General features: G+C 41.6%; 1 protein-coding gene across 1 annotated transcript in view; it reads right to left on the bottom strand.

Moving 5' to 3' along the window:
- The window catches only part of RAD18 (RAD18 E3 ubiquitin protein ligase), a 153127-nt gene that overhangs the window by 42169 nt on the left and 83092 nt on the right, over window positions 1-27866 (bottom strand). Inside the window, exons 11-12 of the mRNA XM_056863880.1 lie at window positions 26656-26824; window positions 1733-1795 (exon numbers count right to left, since the gene is read on the bottom strand). Of these exons, the coding sequence (XP_056719858.1) occupies window positions 1733-1795; window positions 26656-26824 (232 nt within the window). The remainder of the gene's footprint in view (window positions 1-1732; window positions 1796-26655; window positions 26825-27866) is intronic.

The raw sequence follows: 27866 nt of genomic DNA on the forward strand, positions 1-27866 counted from the left end.
CTGAGGGTTAGATTGGTCTCCCTGCCCCTGGAGGGAGCGTTGTGAGGTGATTAGAGCAGGATCTGAACCCGTGCCCTGAGAGGGGAAAAGGGATTCCTTGAGGGCCACCATCATTTAAGCCTGTGTATCCAACACCTAGTTAAACAAATCCACAATTTCCCGCCGAGTTAGAGAAGTCTCTGCCTCGGTACGCGTTACATTACCCCCTTGTGGAGACTTCGGAATGAGTTGAGAGCTTTCTTCTAAGGCGCTCCTAGCTGGGGTGGCCGTCACTGCAGTCTCTCGCCTCTCACTGTGATTCGCGCCATTTTGAGGCGGCTCAACAGAGCGCGCCTCTTTGGGGCAGTCGGCCCTTCTGCGCCTTTCACGGAGCCGCCGCCGCGGCTGTTAGAATGCTCTCTGTGACATCGCCCTGTCGAAGCAACGAGGGCTGAGTCATGGTCCTCCTCAGACAGTCAGAGTCTCTCTTGGCGTCCGCCATCTTGCCCAACAGGGCGAAGTGGGGAGCGGGAGGAGGGGGAAAATCGAAAGTGGCGGGGGGGGGAAGGGACGTTTGAGGCTAAAGCCAACGAACGGTAAAGGGGGTGAGGGAAGGAAAACAGACTCACTGAAAACTAGACAAAGGTTAAAACGAAAGGAGTACACACGAAGGAAAAGTCTTTGAAAACGAGTCGGAGTTCGAGAACGAAGCTGCTACCCTGATCAAGGCAGGACGGAAACTGGAGTTCCCGCCCAGGCGGCAGGAAGTAGAATAAAGATTTTTTGGTCCTGCCTACCCTGGGCACGTGATGGTAATACCCGCGAGTTTCAAGATGACCTCCAACCAGAACGAGAAAAGAGAGTAAAACCACCCATGGCAGACACCCAAGGAACAAGCCAGCTGCCCATAGTATATATATGTGTGTGTGGAGTAGTGGTTTTACACTCCTAATTCTCTCAACCGACTCTTCCTCCTCTGAGCACCTTGGCAACCTGACTCTCTCGCCCAACTTGTTATGCTTCGCGTTGAGGAGAGACTAGGAAGGCCAAGAGGGAAGCCCTTCCCCTCACTCGAGATACAGAGTACTGGCTAGGATACAACAGTGGTGTGGAGAGACAACCCTGCCTGTGCAGAGGTACCCCAGTAATTTAAAAAGTTATAGTTTTATGTCATAGTTATATCTTGTATTATTGTGCGCATATGCTCCAAGGGCATACAGTAGTCAAGTGGCTCTTTTGGATGCTAGTAATTGTGAATGAGAGTCTCTGTGAGCCACAGACTGAGTACCACAGAGCTAGATTCATATATTTGTCAGTTTTGTGGCAAGCAGATTAGTAGTGCAAAGATCACTGATAGGTGTAAGGAAATTAGAATGTCTACAGATTCCTATCTGGCCCCCTTCCCCCTTTGAATATACAGTATTCTAAAGAAGGATTTTTGCTTGGAAGCTTGCTGGGTTAAGCACTCCTTGTGTGCAATAAGCATTTTACAGCATCCACAGATACTTTTAAAAAATAAAGACTGGGAGAAAATTATGGATGATTCAACTTCAACGCCAATTTTTTAAAATACCTATAATGTTCTTCAGCTTTTCAAAATTGTATCAGACAGCACAGGGCTTCAGGGGTGAAACAATACACAACATTTAGCATATTTTCCAGTTTAACTGGCCACGTTCCCTACTGGCTAAGTGAGAAAAAGAAATCAATTACAGCTGTTAAAAGCATGAAAACAATTTTGTAGCACTCTTACTTATCTGATGAGCTTGAACACATCCCAGCCAATTCCAAATCTCTTATGATGTCTGAACTTGAGCTGAAAGGCAAAATTAGATTTATTTTAGACCGCTTGTTGAAAATTGTCAGGAATTTCTATAGGAATAAAGAAGCCATGCTCCAGGCAAAAGGAAGCAGAAGAGAAAGGCGCTCTTTGATAGGATTAACAAGTACAAATGGGATGATCAGAATCTAGGCTGCAGCCCTTTCCACTTGCAGGAGGCCCTTCTACCTGAGGAAGAAGTCGCCGAGTTTTGTCGTTTCCCCTCTCTTGTTGACGTTGAGGAGGGAAATGGGGGGAGAAGAAGAGTTGGTTTTTATATGCCGACTTTCTCTACCTTTTAAGGAGAATCAAACCATCTTACAATCGCCTTCCTTTCCTCTCATGACAACAAGCACCTTGTGAGGCAGGTGGATAGAATGCCAAGCCTACATATTTAATCGAATCGCATCGAATCTGCAAGTATACACACACTCTGCGATTTCATCCCCCCCTGATTATCCACTAGCAGTACAATCCTATGCATAGCTACTCCAGTCTAACTAAGCACATTGAAATCCATGGGACAGGAACATTTCCCGTCTCATAAACTGAAATATTGGGGTTCATACATTCCTGGATTCAGATGTTCTCAAAAGATGATGTAGAAAAGAGGATGTTCAAGAGAGGAACATATAAAGCCAAGTATGAGTAAAAGAGCTGAAATTGGTTCTTGTAGGTTATCCGGGCTGTGTGACCGTGATTTTGGTATTTTCTTTCCTGACGTTTCGCCAGCAGCTGTGTCAGGCATCTTCAGAGGAGTAAAACTGAAGGACAGTGTCTCTCAGTGTCAAGTGTGTAGGAAGTCAGAAAGGGGTTGGGTTTGAGCTGAATCATTGTCCTGCAAAAAGTATCAAAGGTAATGTGCTAATCATTGTTCTGTAAGTATCAAGATAATGTGCTAATGAGGGTGTGGTATGATAATATGGAACCATTGTATCCTGAAGTGATCTGTTAATGTGTGAATCCAAAGCTAATCTGCATGGCTAACGTCAGGAAAGAAAATACCAAAACCACGGTCACACAGCCCGGATAACCTACAAGAACCAATGAACTCTGACCGTGAAAGCCTTCGACAATATTTTAAAAGAGCTGAAAGTCTATGCAGATCAATTTTCCTTTTTGGCTATGATCAGGCACCCAGTAACTACAATTCCTTGTAAAGTCTGCATCTGGGAACTTTAAAAAAGATAAAGGTAGTCCCCTGTGCAAGTACTGTGTCACTACTAACCCACGGGGTCATAACATTTACTAGGCAGACTTTGTTTACTGGGTGGTTTGCCACTGCCCTCCCCAGTCATCTACATTTTATCCCCAGCAAGTTGGGTAACGATCGCTCAGAACCACTGCAGTTCAAAAGACCAGTTATATTTTAACTTCACAAACACTTTTCTCACTCATGAGACAACTTCTAAGACATCTGGAGTCCACTGCACAAGAAACTAGCTTTCACACTGCATTGTTCCTTCAGCGCAAACAGCAAGGGACAAAGAAGCTCAAAGCAGTCTCAATATAATGCATGAACTAGCTCCAATTGTTAACCAGTCACAATTTGCTTAGCATGGCACCAGTTTCCATGACCTCTTCACTTACTAGATTTCTATTCTTCTTTTCAGCAACTTTTATTCAACTTTTCAGCAAAAAAAAAAAAAACCTCATCAAAATTATAGTTTGTCGCAATCTTTAATACAAAGCTTTTCTGGGGGAAGGGGCACTCATCTGACAATGCAATCCTATCCAAGTTTGCTCTAAACAAAACCCATCAAAATCACTCAACTTAGAATGGTACACCTCTGCATAGGACTGTATTGTATGTTGGATCAAAGCATGATGGAGGGAGCCTCCTCTTCTTCTGACGGCCACTGGAGGCTAAAGTGAGGGGTACTTTAAATGGTGCAGGAACAATGGAGGGTGGAGGAGCACTTGGCTGTTTCCCACTGGACCCTCTGATGGCCTCAGTCACAGAGATTCTCAGACACGCTATTCATCTGGAGTCCTATGAGCAGTCCTACTGAAATCCACTGGGCTATTTATTAGCTTAAAAAGGTAAAGGTAGTCCCCTGTGCAAACACCAAGTCATTACTGACCCATGGGGTGAACGTCACATCCTGACGTTTACTAGGCAGACTATATTTACGGGGTGGTTTGCCACTGCCTTCCCCAGTCATCTACATTTTACCCCCAGCAAGCTGAGTACTCATTTTATTGACCTCAGAAGAAAGGAAGGCTGAGTCAACCTTGAGCTGGCTATCTGAAACCAATTTCCATCGGGATCGAACCCAGGTCATGAGCAGAGCATTTGACTGCACTACTGCAGCTTACCACTCTGCGCCATGGGCCTCCTTATTTATTAGTTTACATTAGTATAAACATGGAATATGGAATTGTAATTTTAAAGCACATTAAACTTCCAAGAAAACAAGTACCACGCTAATGGCATAGCAATTTGCATCCAAGCATTTCAACAGCTACAGTCATAAGCTATGTATGTTAGGAATGTGTAAAATTTACTTTTTACAAGACTTTTGACATATCAGAAGGTAACCATTAAAGAATTGCTGAGCATTAATGCTGATTTGCACATTATCTGCTATTTTCAAGAAGTCTACAGTTTGGGGATTGTAAAAGTCCAACCTTTTTGGCTGCAGCATCAAGTGGGTTCTAGACTGTCCTTCTTTCTATCCAGACATCCGATATCTGGACTGATCCGAAAACTGAACCTTCTGAGCAGGCATGCAGGCATTACTCACAAGCCCGCAACTGTGCCATTAATAATTCAATGTACACAAAATTATTTTAAAATATTGTTTAAAATTACATTCAGGCTATGTGTATAAAGTGTATATAAAACATAAATGAATTTCATGTTTAGACTTGGGTCACATCCCCAAGAAATCTCATTAAGTATATGCAAAAATTCCAAAATATTCCAAAATATGGAAAGAGCCAAAATATGGACCAATTCTGGTCCCAAGTAGTCTGGATAAGGGATACTCAGCCTGTAAGAGATTCCTTAAATATACTTTAATGGTTTCCATAACAGAATCAATTCACTGTTTCCTGTTCTGTGTCATTAAACATAAAAAGCCAATCACTGTTATAACTTTGAACAATGCAGTAAATATTTTAGCAGTTTGATCCTCATTGCAAGTTATTTTTAAAAGCAGTGGTGTTGTACATTCATTCTAAAATTGCTGCAGTTCCCCAGACAGCCAAATTTAGAAGTCTAAAGTTGATTTTTGTATTATGAAACATACAGATAGGCTCTTTTTCCTTAAACACAAACGCAACTGAGACCTTACTGGATTTAATGCAGAGAAACAATGGCTATTTCTTATGACTGATGACAGCGTCCTGACATCTCAAATCATTAGTCCTCAAAACCACTTTATGCTGTGTCTTCCCAAAACAATAAGACTCACATCCAAGCATCTCTTCATCTAGCTAAGACTGAGGATTTAGCATGGAACATTACCTTTCACTCCTGCCTTCAAGGCAAAGTGAACAAAGGAAAAGAGCAGTTATATTAAGTCACAACATGGATTATTACCGCAAATAGTTTTAGAAGTACAAAAGAGGTCTGACTCTGTAAGAGGAACTAAGGATCCCTGGGGTCTTGCTTCCTGGGGCTTGCTTCCTGTGTTTTCAAATGCAGCTTCTAACAGGGGAGATAAGCTTGGAATTTGTGCAAGAGCTGAAGAGGGATAAGTGGGTGCCTGTTTGCTTGTGGCAGTGTGGTTTCTGAGCTGTTTGCTGTATGTCTGTCTGAAAATCTACTTCTAGGGTTCGGTGAGTGCACTACAAGCACATGGTCTTGCTGGAAAGTGAGTCAGCTGCCTGATATAGTCTGACTGCCTGGGATGGAACCAATGCTCACATCTGTAAAGCAGACCTCATTAGAGGTCTGACTCTGTAAGAGGCATTCAAGATCCCTGGCGGCTTGCTTCCAGTACTTTTGAACAGGGTTTCTTACAGGGGAGTTGAGCTTGGGAGTTCAGCAAGGGATGTTGAGGGGGAGCCGGAACCAATCCCTCTAGTCCAAGTTGCCTGAAAAAGGACATAAAAGCTCCACATCAACAAGAAGGGTGGTGTCCTGCTGTATCCTTCCTGTTACAGAAAGCCACAGATTCAGGTAAAAACCCTATTTAACCCTAAAAGACAGTATGACTGATGTAAGTATGCACAGATGCAGCCACATTGAGAATTAGATCTAATGAACAGACAGTCCTGCTGTTTAACTTTAATTGCAGGCAGAAATCAAATTCATAGATCATTAGTTCCGTTTTTAAAATGAAAGAGAAAAAATAATCTTACACAAGAACTATGATTAAAAACATCCAAAATATCAGCTTGCTATGTTGAAAATTACACTGTTATATATGCTTAGTTAAAATGTCATAGAATCATAGAATTGGAAGGGGCCATATAGGCCATCTAGTCCAACTCGCTGCTTAATGCAAGATCAGCCTAGAGCATCCCTGACAAATGTTTGTCCAGCCTCTATTTAAAACTGCCGGAGAGGGGGAGCTCACCACTTCCCTAGGTAGCAGATTCCACTGTTGAACAACTCCTACTGTAAAAAATTTCCCCCTAATATCCAGCTGGTACCTTTCCACCCACAATTTAAACCAATTATTGCAAGTCCTATCTCTTCTGTCAACAGGAACAGCTCCCTGAACTCCTCTAAGTGACAACCCTTCAAATACTCAAAAAGTGCAATCATGTCCTTCTTTAACCTCCTCTTCTCCAGACTAAACATTCCCAACTCCAAACTAAACATTCCCAAGCCTTTCCTCATAGGACTTGGTCTCCAGGCTCCTGATCATCCTCGTCACTCTCCTCAGCACCTGCTCGATTCTGTCCACACCCTTTTTGAAATAAGGCCTCTAGAACTGCACACAATTCTCCAGGTGCAGCCCGACCAATGTGGTGTACAGCGGAACTATGACATCTTTCGATTTGGATGTTATGCCTCTGTTGATACACCCCAAGATCGCATTAGCTTTTTTTGTTGCTGCATCACTCTGGCTGCTTATATTTAACTTATGGTCCGTACCCCAAGATCTTGTCCACACATACTGCTACCCAGAAGTGTATCCAGTATGCATGTCCTTCATTTTTGTTACCCAGATGTAGAAATGTCAAATACAAAAGAGAATACCTGGGGAGGGGAGGAAAGAAGCTTCTGTATACAATGAACTAAAGGGTTTTGCTCAGCATGGAAGACCTTGTAACATCTCCCGTTGAACATTTGTACAACTATGAGCAAATATACTAGTAAGTATATTCTACAATCACTCTACAAAGAATATATCTAAAATTAACATTAATGATTATTTTAGCAGCAATTAAACAGTCAGCCCCCCCATTCCAGAATAAATGAAGGCTGATAGCCCCAGAAGCTGACTGAAAAAGAATGAGTTCTCTTATGAAGCAATGGAATAAGCACATATCCTCATGCCATCAAAGATGCCAAGACTTGAACTGCCTCTATCTCATGTATTTATGTAAGGCTGGAAGGATTGGTTGCTCTCCAAACTGAGTTTGAGATGTCAAACATGGCAGCCAAATGCATTGAAAGAAGAACTTAGAACAAAATGTCATTTTTGCATTTAAATCAAATTATTCAGTGTAAAATGACAGAGCCTATGACTTTGGGAATCCATCTATAAACAGAAAATCTAAAATTCCATCTCATCTATAAACTTTAATCCACACAACAAACTAGAAAGCCAATCACATGAGGTGGACATATATTATGGCTTTCTTAATCCATCCCATCTGAATCCTTTGCATAGTTTGGGGCTGTGAACAGGAGAAAAATGACATTGTCAAACAGAATAAATAACTAAGGAGCAATTTCTGGTCTAAATTCAAAGAACACCCACAGCTCAGAGCGCATCCTTGTTTCACTCATAAGGCCAGTATGATTGAATCCACCACAATGCCCACAGTGAAACAGTCTAGATATTAAAATCCAAGTAGGCCTCTCTGTGTTTCTGAGTCTTGGATATTCCTAATCCATTCATTAAAAGCCAGGAGCTCCCTGGTACAAGCAATGAGTTTTTCGCATCTATTTATGCTTATTGTGCTTTTTATTATATATTTCCTTCCAAATTCCTTTCTTGCTGAAGATGTGACAATAATTGGATTTCAGTCTCTCAGAAACCCATCTTTACCCATTATGCTTTTCAGATATACACTAAAAATGTAAAGAGTGATGTGACAAATAGATGTTTCAAAATATACGTACTTGTGTCATACAGGAACTCTCCTCAAGAGATCCTGCTATACATGCACTCAACGGAAATCATGAGAACATAAGCCCTGCTGCATCAGACAAGTGGTCTATGTCATCCAACATCCTGCCTCACACATTGGCCAACCAGTTACTCAGAGGGCCAACAACAGGGCATAGAGGCCAAGGCCTTCCCCTGATGTTGCCTCCTGGCACTGGTATTTAGAGATTTACTGCATCTGAATGCAGAGGATCCCTTTAGTCACTCACAAACCTATCCTCCCCTTTTAAAGTCATGCAGGCCTAGGGCCATCACTACATCCTCTAGCAGTGAGCTCCATATTTAAATCACTCATTGTGTAAAGAAGTATTTTCTTTTGTCTATTCTGAATCCACTGGCGGTCAACTTCATTAGATGCCCTCGAGTTCTAGTATCTCGGGAGAGGGAGAAAAAGTTCTCTCTTTCCACTCCTCAGGCTTCTAGACGTGCAACGCATGAAGCAGATCTTTAACCTTGACCAACTATGTAAAATGACCCCAAAATGGACTAGACAGGATTCCTGTTCATCTAGTACAGCACCATGTTTACCACAGTGGTCGACCAGAAAACCTACAGCAGTGCACTGAAGCCAGAAGCCTTCACTAACTGGTATTCATGGGAACGATGTCTGTGAACATTTAAGAATCATGGCTAAACTCCATTTATACTTGCCATCAGTGAATTTGTCTAATACCCTTTTAAAGCAGCCTACCACCATAGCTACTACCGCATCCTGTGGCACTGAATTCTATAAGGTAATTATGCTCTGTGTTGAGAAGGTCTTCTTTTGTTTTGTCATGAACTTACTGCCCATCAATTCCATTAGGTGCCCCAATACTTAGTATTAGCCGGGGGGGGGGGGAGCTTGCCTAACCACTTTCTCCACACTAGACATAATTATTTTTAAATTTTTATAATATTTCCCATAAGTTGACTTTTTATAAACTGAAAAAACCTCACAGAAAAGGTTCTCTAACTCCTGGTCACTTTGATTAGACTTACTAGTTCTACAATATTTGGAAACTGAAACAGCATTCCAAATGTAGTTGCCCCACGGATCTATACAAGAATGTTACATTAGCCAATTTATTTTCGCTCCCTTTCCTTAGTAATCCCTAACATGGCATTTGCCCTCTTTACCACTGCCATACACGGAGTCAACATTTTAATTGAACTATCCACCATGAACATATATTTCTTTTCTGGATTCCTGAAGCTAATATATTTTATTTAATTTAAGCCAATTTAATAAATTTATCTATACATTTGTACCACGTGCTTCCTCTTCAGGGTGGCATACATTATATTTCTCCCCATTTTGTCCTCACAACCCTCTGAGGTAGATGAGGCTGGATCAAGGTTAACCAGCAAGCCTCATGGCTGAGTGAGGATTTGAACCCAGGTTTCTCAGGTAAAAGAAAAACCATAAGATTCAGGCAGTTCAGACATATATTGTGTAAGAAAGAAAAACAACAATTCTTGACCCCCCCCTCTTTTTGTCTGTATTAGTGTGTGAACCTGAGGTTAGGATTAGTATAAAAATGTGGCAGAAGTATTCTTACTACTACTTCTACTACTACTATGTGTGCTGAGCTCAGATTTTAAATACCATTTCATATAACAGAATTAATGTTAAGCCCTTGATTTCTAATGGGACTCCCAGTGTGCAAACAATAATGATGATGTTTAGTTTAATCACATATATTGAACACAGCATAACATATTGCAGCAGTTAAGAACTGCATATTCAATACTGTTTTCCTAGGCCCCATATTCAATATTGTTTTCCTTGCCCCCACTACAAAATTTTAGATTGCTACCGTGCAATTATTCAAAAACTAATCCAGAGCAGATTAAAAGCAGGTAGGACGCTATTTCATTGTTGAAAGAATGCTTAATTTGCTATATCCTGCAACTCCCATCACGAAGGAACATATATAAAACAAAAGCCAGAAGATAATTGCTTCTTTCTTGTTCCAATCTCAGCACAAGGCAAATAGGTTACTTAAGGTCTTCAGATGTTTCTGGGAAACAGATATTAAGCCACAAAGGTAAATTATCAGTTCCATTAAAAGTGACGTAGTTGGATAGCTCCCGTTGAGCAGATAACAGGAAATCATTGAGGGCATCGCTCATGTGCACATTTTTGCAAACTATTGGCTGTGTTTATTCAATGAAAGGACAAGGAAGGGGGGAAGGAAGGCCATTGTTGACTCTACACCTCATGGAACTCAAACCTGTTAATTTGCAGTTCTGTCTGCAATACATATGGCCCATACTTGCTTTGTTTACTGGTCCCTATGGCATGATATCCTGGTGTTCCCTTGGGTCCGACAGTGAGGGAGAGTCATATCAGATGCCTGTCAGTTCTAAACAGCTAAAGATATTCACAAGGAAGCCAGGCAGCCCTTATGAGTTCGTTACTGTGAGAGCTATAGTAACTACAGGGGTATTTCTTTTGAAATAATTTCTAAACAAATCACACCAATGATAATTGATACTTCTGCTGTAGAACTTCAGACAAGTGTTAACTATCGAACTATTGTGACTACGTGCAGCCATGTATGTCCACATATGGCATCCCAAAAGGATGGTTAGAAAGGCCTTTATCAAGAAACTGGGTAACTGGAATTTGGTCATGGCAACTACATGGGACCTAGGGGCAGGGCACAGGTTTAACTGGTATAAACAAGATGCTTTTCATACAAAGGATCAAGAAACTGTTCCAGCTCCTTCAAGGTTTGAAAAGTATTTATAGTAAGACTTCCATGAGCAGGTCACTTTTCTACCCAATTGTGCTAGAATGGGAAACCTCTTCATTTTGAAAGATTGCTGTAAAGGCAAAGAAGGGATCCACCATATGTAGTAATGAGACCCACTGTGTAAGACTAGAGAGGAATCCTAGCATGGGAAACAACAAGCAGATATTCCATTACCAGAAGTAATTCTTAGTGGAAGACCTTTAGATCCAACCCATGCTTTTTTTTTTTTTGGTTTGTTTTAGGGATTTGTTTTGGGGTTTTTTTGGAAAGCTGGGAGGGGGCGGGGTAACCCTCAGTGGTAGCTCTGTTGTGCACATTTAGCAGTCTGCACAGGAGAGGTTACTTCTGAATTAGATACAGTAACCATGTACATGCAGTATAAAATGCCCTGTTTTGTTCCATTGTTGCTAACATTTAGGATGGAAGCAGAACCAGACAGTGTGCCATCCACCTACATGTATCAATAAATCAGGCATGCCTAAATGCACTTAACAATAAGTGAATAAAGCAGATTTTTCAATATCAAGAAGTACTGCTTAGTGAGTCTGAGCCATGCTAATAATTAAGTCTTTCTGGAAAGGCAATGTGTCTCAAAAGTATCAATGTGCTTTATAATAAGGCAAAAAGCTTCAAACAGATCTGAGGCTATCCTCAATTTGGTAGACTACTGCTATATTAGGAAATGTATCCTAAACAGAACATAATAGGGAAAGGGGGGTTGTTTGTTTTTTACATTGGCTGAACTATAGCAGATGGCAACATATCCTTATCTCATGTATCCTCAAAATATTACTGATGGTAGGTAACAATAAGCCCTACCACCAAATCACATATACAGAAAACCAAATTGAATATATAAAAAGAGCATTTGTACACACCTTCTGGGTCTGTACCACTTAAGAAGGAAGAGTTGGTTTTTATATGCCGACTTTCTCTACCACTGAAGGGAGAATCAAAGCGGCTTATAATCACCTTCCCTTCCCCACCCCACAACAGTCACCCTGTGAGGTAGGTGGGACTGAGAGAGCTCTAACAAAGCTGTAACTTGCCCATGGTCACCCAGCTGGCTTTATGTGTAGGAGTGGGGAAACAAATCCAGTTCACCAGATTAGCCTCTACTGCTCATGTGGAGGAGTGGGGAATCAAACCCGGTTCTCCAGAGTCCACCGCTCCAAACCACTGCTCTTAACCACACCAGGCTTAGTTAAATTGTGGAACTCCACAATTTAACTAAGACAGCCTTTCAAGTACTTGAAGATGGTTATCATATTCCCTCTCCATGGACTAGGAGTTCTTAGCACAGGGAATCATTTGAACATGAGATTTCTCTACCTTCTTCTTCTACAACTTCTTCTTTCTTTTGCCTGTTCAGAGCCTTACTCTTCAGAAGACTGCCACTACCTCCTAATCTCTGCCCCCTCTCTCTAGTTTGGTGCTAAGAGGATCCTCAAATAGGGGCTTTAATATGAGCCCCAGCAAGGAATGTAGGTAAGCATGAAGGAAATGGCTTTCTCAACTGACACAGCTCTATTCTACTGTCAGACCTCTAGAGAAAATACAGATTACAGGACTAGGGTGAAGACTAATGAAACAGGAAAAGATTGCAAACCTACTTGGAACCTAGTCTCTCCACATAGGAAGATTTGAATATGTTTATGTGTAAAGAAGAAGAGTTGGTTTTTATATGTCAACTTTCTCCACAACTTAAGGAAGAATCAAACCGGCTTGCAATCACCTTCCCTTCCCCTCCCCACAACAGACACCCTGTGAGGTGGGTGAGGCTGAGAGAGCATGACTTGCCCAAGGTCACCCAGCTGGCTTCATGTGTAGGAGTGGGCAAACAAATCCAGTTCACCAGATTAGCCTCTGTCACTCATGTGGAGGAGTGGGGAATCAAACACGATTCTCCAGATCAGACTCCACCGCTCCAAACCACCGCTCTTAACCACTATACCATGCTGGCAAAAGGAGGGAAGGGCAGTTTTTCTCCTTTCCTCTCCTCAGTCTCTTTTAGTGGAGACAGGCTTCCCACTTAGCGGAGAGGAGGGCAGAATTCAACCCAGTAGAATTCAACAAAGGATCATTTAATGCAAACTACTTTTGTGTTAGTACAAGCCCCACTGTTCTATGTTGTACATTGGCACAATGTAAGGCGGTTTTGCAGTATGTGTATCCCTTGCTAGCAAAAAAGCTCAGTCCATTGCTGTGCGTTGACACTACCATGGCCTGCAACATGGCGAGAATTTGTCTCCCAAAGTGAAAATTGATACACTGGTCTTCCAAAGTAAAAACCTATGTGAAAACTGATACACAGCATATGTTATCTTCACTACTGAACTGCACTGCAAAAGGGCAGAAGAAAATAAATTGCCACCTCTGTAGAATATCGGCATCTTCATTCATTTTTTATTATCCATGTATTATGTGCCCATTAAAAGACTGAAGCTATTATCTAGTAAAGGTAGTCCCCTGTGCAAGCCCCGGGTCATTACTGACCCATGGGGTGACATCACATCCTGAATTTTACTAGGCAGACTGTATTTACGGGGTGGTTTGCCATTGCCTTCCCCAGTCATCTACACTTTACCCCCAGCAAACTGGGTACTCATTTTACCGACCTTGGAAGGATGGAAGACTGAGCCAACCTTGAGCCAGCTACCTGAAACCGACTAGCAGATACACTTATACTCCCCCTAAAATATGAAGGAGGAGAGTTGGTTTTTATATGCCGCTTTTGTCTACCTTCAAGGAGTCTCAAAGTGGTTTACAATCGTCTTCTCTTCCTCTCCACACAACAGACACCTTGTGAGGTAGGTGGGGCTGAGAGAGTTCTGAGAGCTGGTACTAGTCCAAGATCACCCAGCAGACTTTATGTGAGTGGGGAAACAAACCTGGTTCTCCAGATTAGAGCCCGCTGCTCTTAACCGCTACACTACACTGGCTCTGTTGAGCAACTGCAGATGATTCTACAATTCTGATCTTAAAATAGCAACACCACTGCGCAACGTTGACCTTACAATAGAATAAGATACTTCTGACCTTACAAGAAATCTAGATTTAAGTTCAGCGTTATGACCAGAACACAGGCTCCCTAAGAAAGACATGACTGCTAAGAAGAACATGGTTGCCCTTACCTGTAGCTGATGTTCACTGAGTGGTCATCTGTGCAGTTGCACATGGGTACTGCGCATGCTCAGGCCTGATGCAGAGAGTTCTAAAGCTCTCTGAAGTGCACGCAGGGCACTCCCCATTCACTGCTTTCTCACCCCCCTTATGGCAATAAAGGGGGGAGGAGGCGTGCCACAACCTGAGCTCCTTGAAGCAGCTCCTGGAGCTAGGCTGAACAAAACAGAGTGAAAGAGCTCACGGCAGGGCTAGAGGGAGTGAAGTGTGACTCCACAGATGACCTCAAGTCAAAATTAATCAAATACTTGCAGAGTATATACTTCTTAGGGAGGAGGCAAGCCTTCTAAAGAAAGTTTAAAATGATATGCAAAGAAATACTGTGCTTTGAAAATTTTGCAACTTCTTGAATTTCAGAAGGCCATTCGATTCAGTTTTCAATTGATTCCTCAGGCTTTCTAGTTAATCATTATATACTTTTGAAATTCCATTTCGCTATTTAAAAAAAACAAAAAACACTGAAGCCAAATGCCTGAACACAGTGTACTTCCATTAAAAGATTTTAAAAACATCATTGCAGTTTTATGACCAGTAGCAGCAATGCCAGTGAATAAAACAAAGAACACTCCTCCGAACTGCTGGGTAACTGCAGCTTGTGATTTCAGCTGGCACTTACAATAACTTCTTAATTTTTTTTATTTGCCTTTGTTTGTCCCTTAAGAGTTCTCAGGTCAACTTACAAAATGCCATGAAAATGTATAGCAATCAGTAAGTCATAACAAGATTTATTTCACAAATCAAGATCTTAGACATAGCAAAGATGCTACTCAATTCTGACAAGGGTTTCAGAATCCTTAGATTGTACAAACTGCCTCACGGCCCTACCATTCTTCCCTCCTTTCGAAGTGCTGAATTTGCTCTTACGTTGAATCTATTTAAATACAATGTGACAGAGTACACGATTTTACTTAGGATCAGTAAACCTGGGGACATGGACCCTGATGGGGTGGGGGCTTAAAAGACTCATGACCATGATGACACGGATACCTGCACACTAGGACAAAACTCATACAGGTTGAGTATCTCTTAACTGGACCGCTTGGGATCAGAAGTGGACCATATTTCGGATCTTTCCATATTTTGGGGATTTTTGCATATACATAATGAAATATCTTGGGAATGGGACTCACATTTATTTATGTTTTATATATATACTCTTAGCCTGAATGTAATTTTAAACTATATTTTTGTAATAATTTTGCATACATTGAACCATCAATGGTACTGCTGAAGGTTTATGACTGCATGTGAGTAATGCCTGCATGCTGGCTCAAAAGGTCTGGTTTTGGGATCAGTCTGGATATTGGATACCTGGATAAGGAATACTCAACCTGTAATGTACTCAACTACTAAAAGTTACTGAATTATTTTATTATTCTAAATATTGTTTAATTGTTCAAATGTTTTAATGTTTTTTATGTGTGCCAGCTTGGAGACCCTGATCCAGTGGAACGGTGGCACAAAAATGATTTAAAATAAATAAATAATAAACGACTAGCATCCGCTATAGTGTTTCCAAAGAGAAAAGGATTTCCGACTGTCTGAGTGCAACTTTCTGACTTCACCCCTTGTAGTACAGCCTCAAATGGCCCCATGATGCTATTTGTGGTGAGGGTCTCCTGTCACCCAGGGCAGAATTTGGGAAGACATTTGAGCTGCAGCATGTAGAGAGAATGTCCTGCTCTAGGGGTGGAAATGCTCCATTGGCTCTAAACGAGTGATTGGAATTGTGTGTGTGTGTGTGTGTGTGTGTGTGTATAAAATTAAATACTTCTAGGCTATTGAGTAATGATTGTAGTTTGGATCCTATGAATGAGTTCTATGTGCACTATATAGTGGAAGGGTGACCTGAAGCATAGAACTTGTATATCGGATCCAAACCTAAATGATTCTTGAACTTCCAAAAAACTGACATCACAATTCCATCCCCTTTATTTATACACTGCCAGGTAATGGACCGGGAGTTCTGCCTCTATTGCTGCTACTGAAAAGTTGTCCCTAAAACAGGCGATTAAATGTAAAAATGCAATAATACAGCTTGATGCCTTGGCAGATGTTTATCAAGAATTGCAATAAAACTGGGAAATAAAATGCATGAGGAAAAAGCTAACGAAGTTTGTAATTGAGTTCTTAGCTTAATACATAATGTGTTACAGTACTTATGCTTTTTACGTATGAGTGGAATTCTGGGGTAACTCTGGTCTTGTAATATGAAATTAGCCATAGGACTCAAAATGTAAAAGAAATACCAGCCTGGTATGTCTGCATTTCTTAAGCAACTGTTTTGTATTTTTGGTCTTACTGAAAATAACATCAGGGACTCAGTTTCATCAGTAAGTGCTTGACAGAAGGGCAGGTGGATAGTTCAGCAGTTTTATGACTCACCAACAGCTATGTCATATTGTATGAAATATTGACAAAATAAAGACATTGTAAACATTAATGACTACGGAAGACCCAAAATATAGAAATGTCACTGGAAAAGATTAAGTGGATTCAGTATCCCTCAAATTATTTGAAATCGCCAATGACTGCACTATGTACAAATTTTATTAACACCCATGTTTTGGCAGCTCAGAATGGCAATAATTCTAGCACAAGTAAGACAAAATTAAGTCTTGTGCTAGCTAGCTATGAACATCAAGGTGCAAATACTGCCCTCCTGTGTCTCCCAGTTCTTCTTAGCTCCTATTCAAAACTGCAAAACAGAAACAGAAAACTACAGGAACCTACATCAGGGTCTCTATGAAGATTAAGAAGTTTAGGATCGCAAATCAATAAGCACTCTACAATAACTAATAAATTCAGTATACTTCCATGTGCCCACTTATTCTTTCAGTACATTCCTAAGGAGAGTTACTCCAGTTTAAGCCTCCTTAGGGATGCACTGTAAGTCCACTATCTTCTCCTTAGGGATGCACTGTAAGTCCACTATCTTCTCACTCATGTTATCCCATTTTACTTCCAGGCCTTTTTTCCTGTGCGTTCTTGACCACAGCAGCTTTATTCCATTGGAACAAAACTTAAAGCAACAACATTCAGTAACAGTTGACCTAAACAGCACACTAATTTTCTCTATCATGTTCGTGAACATTTCTTAAAATGTTCACCAACATTTTTGCTTCTTTCAGATTTCAGAAAATTCTCTACAGCTGAAAGGCAAGACGGCTGTACTCCTGACCCCCATAACTTGCAGTGATTTTTCTAACAAGTACCATGGCACAGAATCCAGGAGGAGTTGTTTATCATTGAGACTACTTCCTTTTCTTTTCTTTTTTTGCTGTCAAGTCACATCTGACTTATGGCGTTTTCAAGGCAAGAGACATTCAGAGGTGGTTTGCCATTGCCTGCCTCCGCATCACGCCCCTGGTATTCCTTGGAGGTCTCCCACCCAAATACTTGCCAGGGTCAACACTGAGAGTGTGTGATTGGCTCAAGGTCACCCAGCAAGTTTTCACGGCATGAGTGGGGATTCGAACCTGGGCTGCCCAGATCCCAGTCCAACACCTTAGCCACTACACCATGTCAGCTCTCGTTTTACAGTCATCTTAAAACATTTTCTATTCAAGCCTCCCCATTTGCCCTTTGTTCAGGAAATTCAGTGACAGAACACTTGCTTAACACGCAGAAGCTAACAGGTAGGATCCCTCACAACTCTCGTTAAAGAGTCTCAGGAGGCAGAGGCTGAGAAAACTTTAATCTCCCTGCGACCATGCAAAACCACTGCCACATATCCCTCAGGCAAGTTTATTTGGAGAGGAAGCATAAATGTTTTAAATAATGTCCTTAATTAAACCACAGGGAGCTAAGATGGACCAATGATGTTAGCATAAGGCAACGTCATTCATTCTGCTTCATTTCAACAGAAGGACATAATACTCTACAAGGTACAACAGTCCTGACTATCTCTAGTAAAAGGATTCAAAGTAGCAGATCTGGGAAATATCACCTTGAAGAGGAAGGAGGCACTACTGGACTAGATGGATCGATGTTTTTTTTTTGTATAAGGCAGCTTCTTGTGATCTAGTGTGGGCAAACAAAGGGAAACATAACCCGGATAAGAAAGAAGTATTGTTGATTAGTGACAGAAACTTGATTAGTGCCAAAATCTTGACGTAGGTGTAGCCATATAATTTATTTAGGATGGGGAGCTACTCCCACATAGGAATCAGGTTGACAATTTAGAAACTAACTGAAAATGCTATTGTCTTTCAGACCTTAAATGCTGCATTCTAAATGATAATGAAAAAGAAAAAGAAGAAAAAAGAAGAGTTGGTTTTTATATGCTGACTTTCTCTATCACTTAAGGAAGACTCAAACTGGCTTATAATCACCTTCCCTTCTCCTCCCCACAACAGACAGGCTGTGAGGTAGGTGCGGCTGAGAGAGCCCTAAGAGAGCTGTGACTAGCCCAAGGTCACCCAGCTGGCTTCATGTGGAGGAGTGGGGAAACCAACCCGGTTCACCAAATTAGAGTCCACCACTCCAAACCATTGCTCTTAATCACTACACTAAGCCCAAATAAGCAATTCTTATCTAAAAAGCAGCTAATATGTCTTCCAAAAAAGCTCCCTGTACTCAGGTCTATGTTGCTGAATTTGGCTGGCCTCACAGCATACTATTATCCAACCAGCTGCAAGCCATCCCTCAATTCAAAATGTCAAACTAGTTTTAAATGACTAATGAACATGTTCACCATTGTCATCAATTTCATATTTCCTCAGTTAAGCAAGGCCCCCTACGCTCCATGCATCTGTCTACCCAAACAAATAACTAAAGTATATAACATTTCATATTTATGTCACAAAAAAGTAGGACCTTTAAAATTTAGTTTCAATTTTTTTGAAATTGTTTATAGTAATCTTTATTTTTAAAAATTACCTGGTTTAAAAGGAAACGCGAACCCTTCAAACATATTGACATCTATACTTTATACTCGTTTAATACTGAACCATGACGATCTGTCAAGCACAACAGCTGCACTCAGATGTCACCAATGCAACAAACTCTAGTAATGTACTAGATGTCTTCTGTGTAAACTTTCTGCTTCTTACCTCTATTGCACAGTCAGATGGCTGAGTGGGAGGATAGTACATGCAGCTAAGTGTTGTTTTTTATTATTTACTTCATTTATACCCCACTTTTCTCCCCAATGGGGACCTAAACAGGCTCACAAAATTCTTCCTTTCTTCTTTTTATTGAACACATGAAGCTGCCTTATTCTGAATCAGACCCTTGGTCCATCAAAGCCAGTATTGGCTACTCAGGCCAGCAGCTGCTCTCCAGGGTCTCAGGCAGAGGTTTTTAACTGGATATGCCAGGGATTGAAGCTGGGACCTTCTGAATGCCAAGTAGGTGCTCTACCACTGAGCCACCGGCCCTCTCCATAAATTTTGCTGGCAGCGCTGGGATTCAAACCAAAGCCCCCGAAGAGACTGGAGCCTTAATCTAGTGCCTTAGACTACTCAGCCATGCCACCATATATGTTATTCCTCAGAACAACCCTATGAGGTAGGTTAGGCTGAGAGTGAGAGACTGCCCCAAGGTCCCACTAGTAAGCTTCCACCATAAGATGTCATAGTCCCACTGTACACCACGTAGGCCAGCCTGAGAGTGACAACAATGATCAGGGGGCTGGAGACCAAGCTCTTTGAGGAAAGGCTGAGCGACTTGGGAATATTCAGCAGAAGAGGAAGTCGGGGGGTGGGGTCACACTATTGCGCTTTTTAAAAGGCTGTCACTTAGAGGAGGGCAGGGAGCTGTTCCTGTTGCCAGAAGAGGATAGGACTCACAATAATTAGTTTAAATTACAGGTGGAAAGATACTGGCTGGATATTAGGGGAACTTTTTTTACAGTAAGGGTAGTTCAGCAGAAGAATCAGCTGCCTAGGGAGGTGGTGAGCTCCCCCTCACTGGCAGTTTTCAAGCAGCGGCTGCACAATCATTGTCAGGGATGCTCTAAGCTGATCATACATTGAGCAGGGAGTTGGCCTGTATGGCCCCTTCCAACTCTATGATTCTATGGTAGAATAGGGATTCAAACCTTTCTCTCCCAGATCCTATTCCAACATTCTAGCCACTATACCATAACCCTGTGTTGTCTGTTTAGCTTCACAATAAACCACAATTAGTACAAAGTATGTTAACAGACCAGCTACAAACCCTAGCCTGAAATCCTGGGCTTGGTCAACCCAACAAGACCTGATTTGTTTGACTCTCTGGATTCCGACATCATAATGTCACAGTCTAAACAAAGCACAGTTTATGAATCATGGTTTATTGTAACATGTAAATACAGCAAATGAGTTTTAAAAGAAAAAGAAATAAAAGAACTTATGCAGGAACATTTCAAACTTCTGTGCTTAAATAAATTTATTGTATTTCTTATTCTGGCCTTCCTACTGACCAATGGCAAGTCATCATATGCAGCAGGATCAGAAAACATAACAACATTTTGTTAACATATTCTTCCAAGTACTCAGTTATTCTATTCTAGTGTCGTCTTACTTATGCAATCCCACTTTCCTTCCAGAGGCTTCCACTGATCATCCTTCATAACAGCAGTTTTTCTCATCAGAACTAAATTAGAATGACAACCGTCAGCAGGAGCTGACCTAAACAGTGCACCTATTTCCCCACCTCTAAATTGTACTTCTAATGTACTTCCACAGGATGAATGCTGGGAAAGACTTGTGGGAGACAATGGCAGTTAAATCAGTGAATAATTTGGGAAGGATCCAGCTTTCCACTTTATCCAGATGACAAAATGTGTCCAGTTTCCTCTGTTTTGGGTGGGTTTTCTCATTTGCTAAGGGAAAGCTGTCATTCGTGGGTAGCAGTTGAAGTGCCAGCACTGTGTGTGTAATAAAATGTGACCATTTAATTAGGCATGCTGAACAGTCGTTTTTGTCGCAGTGAAGTCACCTGGGCAACATTGCCACATACCCACTGATGATCTGGCTGTTCGTATTACGTCTTGATGAGACAGCTGAAGGCATTATTTGTGGGTTTGTTTATTCCATTTTCAGTGTGATACTCCTCCAAGAAATTCAGGATGGTGCACGTGGGATTTTCCCTGTTGCAGCCTAACAACCATCCTATCAGATCAGGTTTAAATCCAGTGGCTCATAATCAGACCCAGGAGCCCTAATTTAAGGGATACTGATGGCTTTCTTGGATGAAGGCAGCAGACAACAGCATATACGTACAGGAATAATGCAGCTACATAATGCTTTCATGGAGATTTTTTTTTTTTTTAGTAGTAGATGTCTCATACATCAAGGATGAATTCTTTGCTTGATGTTACGAAGAAGAGTTGGTTTTTATACCCCGCTTTTCTCTACCTTTACGGAGTCTCAAAGCAGCTTACAATCACCTCCCTTTCCCCTCCCCACAACAGACACCTTGTGAGGTAGATGGGGCTGAGAGAGTAGGTGGGGCTGAGAATTGTTACTAGCCCAAGGTCACCCAGCAGGCTGCACGTGGAGGAGCGGGGAATTAAACCCTGTTCTCCAGATCAGAGTCCACCAGTCTTAACCACTACACCATGCTGTTAGCTGTTCTACATGTGGACTGTCATGCTTGTATTTGAGCTCCCAGAAGCTCACCAGTGCTGCTTTATGAGATACAGTTACATGAAATCTGCAAGATCTAGGTCACAGTTGAAATCATTGATTAACCAAGGAAAAAAATACAGTCTTTCCCCATTCTGAAATGTATATATTTTCTGAACAAGCCTACATAGGTATTTAGTTGCTGTGGCAATGAAGCTCACATGTCTCTTCCACTGTGAAATTATACCTGTTTTGAGATAAGGCACAGATTTCTGGTTGGTTGTCTGTGCACATGCAAGGATATTAAGCAAGATCCCTTTCAGTGCAGTTCTGTACCGAGACTGTTGATTTTAAGCCCACAGGATTGCACGGTTTATAACTAAGGGCAAAATCTTATGCATGTTTATTTGGCAGTCAGGACCACTCGACAAAATGGGACTTACTAGAGAAAACAGGAAGTTGGATCGAGACTAAATGTTCTGCTGATTGAAACGTTCTGCTGATTGAGCGTGTTGTTCTTGAGGGTCACCTGTGTCCCCTAGGAGCAGCATTTTGTAGGAGATCAGTGGGCAGCTATAAGAAGAAGGAAACGGGGAGGTTGTTGTTCCTCTGGCAGAGAAGTGGTTTGCATGAGCTGAGAGTTTAGTCTGGATTCAACCCATGTTTAGGATCAGGCTGTAATCTGCTGCCCTTTTCATAAGCAAGGGTTTAATTACTGGGGGAAACAGTGTTTGTCCATGTAATAAAATATATATGCCCATTCAGTTTGATTGGTAGAATAATAAATAATCATTTAAAATTGAGTGCACTATAGAGCTCAAGAAGCTGGAAGAAGTAAAATAAGAATATATGGCTATGTAGATAACTTCTCCTGGATCCTGCTGCATATGATGACTTGCCAGTGGTCAGTAGGAAGGCCAGAATAAGAAATACAATACATTTATTTAAGCACAGAAGTTTGAAATGTTTCTGCATAATTTTTTTCTTTTGCCTTTAAAACTCATTTGCTGTATTTACATGTTACAATAAACCATGATTCATAAACTGTGCTTTGTTTAGACTATGACTTATTATGATGTCGGAATGCAGAGAGTCAAGCAAAGCAAATCTTGTTGGGTTGACCAAGCCCAAGATAGAAGAAGAGAGAAGAAAGGAGAAGAAAGGAGAAGAAGAAGAGTTGGGTTTTATATGCTGACTTTCTCTACCACTTAAGGGAGACTCAAACCAGCTTACAATCACCTTCCCCTCCCCACAAAAGACACCCTGTGAGGTAGGTGGGGCTGAGAGAGCTCTAACAGAGCTGTGACTTGCCCAAGGTCATCCAGCTGGCTTCATGTGGAAGAGTGGGGAAACATATTCAGTTCACCAGATTAGCCTCCACCACTCATGTGGAAGAGTGGGGCATCAAACCCGGTGAGTCCACCTCACGCTCTCTTTTGTAACCCATGCTGGTTAACATCTACTGACAACTGCTAGGAGATACTTGGAGTAAGATACCATTAACATGCTAACAAAACCCATTCTAGCTTTCCTTTCCATCTGATTCTAGCAAAGCAGTAGCTACCCTGACCCAATTTGTGAAAGGCTGGATGTAATTTTAAAAACTGAAATATAATCCAGACAAGAGACAAGAGCTATGGATTGGAAATGAAACCCATTTGGGACAGGGTTATACTCCCACTGAAAATTCATGAACAGCATACCACTGGATAAGCAAAGGTTCCAGACTCACCTGGAGCCAGCTTTGGTGTCTGGGGCGGGGGCGGAGAGCGGCAGAGTTGCTTCCCCCCCTTCACGGGGGCGCATCTGATTGGGCCAGGGAGCCGATGCAGCAATAACACTGTTGCCATTAATTTTAGTTGTGGCCATAATTTTTCCAATATTAAAATGTTTCCAATAAAAAATACTGTTCTTTGTTAATAAAATTGTTATATGTTTATTAAAGATGAGTAGTAGTATGTTATATAGTCAGTTCTCAGCCCAATAGCCCTTGGACAGCAAACAGGTTGCAAAGTTAGCCAGAAGTGCTATTTGACAAGCTTACGCTCGTTCACCAACTGCAGCAATTACTGGAGAAGGCTGTCTTGGCCACACGTCTTGGTAACATGCAAAGTGGCCTACTGGAATGGCCTCTTCCTGAAGCCTCCCATGGGATCAGTTTAGTAACTACAGTTGGCACAAAATGTGGTCGCTAGAATGTTAACAGGCATCCGCCGATACGAACATATTACTCTAGTTCTAGTCCGTCTGAATTGGCTTCCAGTTTGTTTCCAGGCTTGATTCAAAGTGCTGGTTTTGACCTTTACAGGCCTTTAGGTTCCGAAGTGCCCAAATGTTGGCACTTACATGAATATGCCCAGATACGGACATCATCTAGTAGCACCCTGCTGCAGGACCCTGCCATGCCAGAAGTAATGATGGCAAGCAACCACATTTTTTACAACTGTGCCCCCCCCCATTTACTTCCCACTGAGATGGCGCTGTCTCCTTCTGTGCTGGCCTTTCAGGGGAATCTTAAAACTTAGCTCCTTTGAAAGACACTTGGCATTTAAATTCCTATGTGGTTGACTGGTGATCTTTTGACTGGCTTTATAATGCAATGTAGCTACTCCATCCATCCAGCTGTCTATCAACATGACCCTTTAAACAACAATATAATAATGATTCAGCTTATGATAATATGATCATTGAAACGAGCCGTCAAGGCAAGAATGACTGTAAATGCATTCAGTTTTGCCTCCCAATGGTCAATCTGTGTGATTTTTCAGGCATAGTCAAAAGAAGTAAGATTTCCCTCAAACTCAAAGCAAATGTAAAAAACTGTAGCAAAAATGGTATATCATGTAGCTATGTAAGGAGTTACATTCTGCTAACCAGAGATACTGAAACAAAGGGAAACATCTGTTCCCTAAGCATGCTGCAAAGTTACATCTTCAAAAGCTGTTTTCTCAGAATGAAACAAGTATCGCCAAGTTTTCCCTCAAATTATTTCACATATTTTACATTCCCACGTTCCTATCGGCTTAATTGTTTTTGTCTTGAAAATAAACAGAAGAAGAGTCAAATAAAGGTCACCTACAAAGCATGAATGAACTAATCATATGCATATGAGGGCCCTAGCTAGAGCTGCCAGCAAAGAGTTGAGCAATGTGAAAACAAGAGAAACATGTAAACATTAAACACTGAAGGCTTTCACTAACAAGGATTCTGGTTCCAAAAATGTACACACGCATGAAGATCTATCCAGGTCACAGCGCTGTCTGCTTTCACTAGCATTGGCTCTCCAGGGTCTTAGGCAAAGTCCTTTCAAATCACCTGCTACTTGATCCTTTTAACTGGAGAAGCTGCATGCAAAGTAGTGCTATATTGCATTTCGGTTGCAGGACTTCTTTCCATGTTACAATGCCAGCTCTCACTCACCAGTGGTGACCACTAGTGAGATCTCGAACCTTCTGCTTAGTCTGGAGAAAGGCATGGGCCCCTTGTAAAGCAGTAAGACATCTTGGGGGGAGGAGCAGGGGCATTTGCAATTCCAAATTCTGTAAACCTATTTCCAGACAACACTACATTCACAGTAAAGATGGCGGTTCAGTATCCTTAAATCCACTACCACAGACCTGTCAAATTAATTCAATGGCTTTAGGTCTCTTTTTTGCCTTTTACCCACTCCTCTGGTTGTTTCAGTGTGGAAACCCACCTGCTAACCACAAGCCCCATTGGTCAAGGGACTTGCTCACTTCTCTGAAACATAGGGCAGATGCCATGCTGGGGAACAGGGTTCATGAATGAATGAATGATTTTATTTGTGGTCAAAGGCCAATAAATACACAGTATATGTTAACAATCGTACAACATTTCAAAGAGGGAACAGGGTTCAGGATAGCCACAGGTGGCATGTGGAATAGCCCCTCGTGGCTCCTGAGCGACTGAGTGAGCATCACTTTCACATCTTTGCCCAATTTTTAGAAATCCTGAAAACTTGAATCCTAAGCCATCTGCCTGCACAGACTTCTTGCCATAACAGAGTCAATATTGAGGATGTGACCAAATTCTCTTATCTGTCAACATTTGTCTAACATCTATTCACCAAAATCATCACACAGGCTATCCCTTTATTTATTTATTTAGAACATTTGTCAGCTGCCTTTCTCCCTTGTGGAACAAAGGCAGTTGACAATACGACTATAAAAAACACATTAAAAACAATATAAATACAACAATTATAAAAACACACAAAAGGTCATAATTTAAATTTAAAAACTACAATCAGGACTACCAGTAAATAATAAGTAAATCAGTTAAATGCAATCCTAAATAAAACTCTCTGCTGCTGCCTCCTAAAGACTGACAGTGAGGGGGCCAGATACACCTTCCTGGGAGCTTGTTCCATAATCGTGGGGCTGCCACCGAAAAGGCCCTCTCTTGGGTACCCATCAGATTGATTGGTAGGACATTCAAGAGGTGTAAATTAATTAAAATCTTAATTCCCAGGCATATGGGAGAAGATGGTTCTTCAGATACTCCTGTCCCAAGCCATGTAGAGCTTTAATGGACAAAACCCACACCTTGAATTGGGTTCAGGAGTGGATCAGTAGCCAGTGTAATTGCTGTAGTATCAGGGTAATATGCTCCCGGTAGCTGGACCTGACCAGTCGAGTAGCCACAGCATTCTGCACTAGTTGAAACGTCTGAACTCTCTTCAAGGGTAGTCCCAAGTAGAGTGTAGAGTAGATGTAACTAAGGCATGGATCACGGTGGCTAGATCACACTGAACCAAAAACAAAGGGAAGCTGATGCACCACTCTGAGCCACCACAGCCACCCGGTTTTCTAACATGACCACTGTGTCAAGCAGCACTCTCAAGCTGTGAACTTGGCTTTTCAAGGGGTTAGTATAACTCCAAGACAATTAGAGAACTCAAGTCCCTGGTCTGCCTTTCTACTGACCCAGAGAACCCGTCTTGTCAGGATTAAGTCCTTCCTGACAACAACCCCATAAAGACCAGTTAGGTTGAGAGATTGTTCAAAGACAGCTGCTCCTGTGTCCCTTGATGCCAAACACAAGAGAGCTTTATGCAAACCAACCTGCTTGAGGATCCAGAGGAGTGGGAGGGGGCGGAGGAGGCCACAATCAGTCGTCTGGCTTCAGGCAAATGAAGAGAGGGGCTTCTTGCACAGTCCTGAGCTTCCTTCTTGACTGCCTCATCTGTAAAGAAGACCGAGTCTGGATGCTCTGCAACACTCTGCTTTTCCTCTGGCAGAAGCAGCAAAACCCAAAAGTAAGTAAATTGGCTTAAACTATGTTTCTAAGCATTCATGTTGCCATATATGTGTTCTCTTCAGTGAATAAACTAAAACCCTGACAAACACGTGTTGGGCCGTAATCTATGGCTTGCATGTCACACAGCCCTTTGGATGTACAGATTTCCAAATTGACTGACAGATTTCAATAAGAAGAAAAGTTGGCTTTTATACCCCATTTTCTCAATCTTTAATAAGTCTCAAAGCAGCTTATAATCATAATCCCTTCCTTTCCCCCACAACAGCCACCCTGTGAGGTAAGTGGGGCTGAGAGAGCTCTAAGACAGCTGTGACTAGCCCAAGGTCACCCAGCTGGCTTCATATGCAGGAGTGGGAAAACCAACTCAGTTCACCAGATTAGCCTCCGCCGCTCATGTGGAGGAGTGGGGAATCAAACCCAGTTCTCCAGATTAGAGTCCACCGCTCCGAACCACCGCTCTTAACCACACCACACTGTTTCAATAATGTCTGGGTTTTTTTATGAATATGCATGTGTGTGTGTGTGTGTATCAAACAAAAATCCAGTTAGCTGGGGAGAGGGCCTTTTTGTGTAAGTAAGAGACAGAAGTTGCCCTCTCTCTCTCTCTGGGATGAGGCACATGAGTTGAACTACCTTCACCAAGAACAAAAGTTACATACTCCTGAAGCTTTATAATTCAAAGTAAACGGGGATATATTGCTTTTATAAACATTCAATGTAGATTATAAACTGCATTTTAAAAACAAATTTAGCCTGCAAATCTCACCATGGTTAAGTTAAAATGTGCACAAAATGAAGTCTGCTGCCAGGATAACATCTCCTTCCTTCCTCAACACGGACAGAATGATAAAGTAATCCCAATCAGAAACAAACTCTAGGCAGACAATTAATCTAGGGTAGTTTCCCCCACTATGCACAAGATTCTAAACCTGAATTAAATTCTTGTTTAAAATCCCAGTTAATATGGGAGATAATAAGGAAGGAAACTAAGAACGTAATAACTACCCCTAGTTAA

This window comes from Euleptes europaea, chromosome 1, assembly GCF_029931775.1.
Source record: "Euleptes europaea isolate rEulEur1 chromosome 1, rEulEur1.hap1, whole genome shotgun sequence".
Lineage (NCBI taxonomy): Eukaryota > Metazoa > Chordata > Lepidosauria > Squamata > Sphaerodactylidae > Euleptes > Euleptes europaea.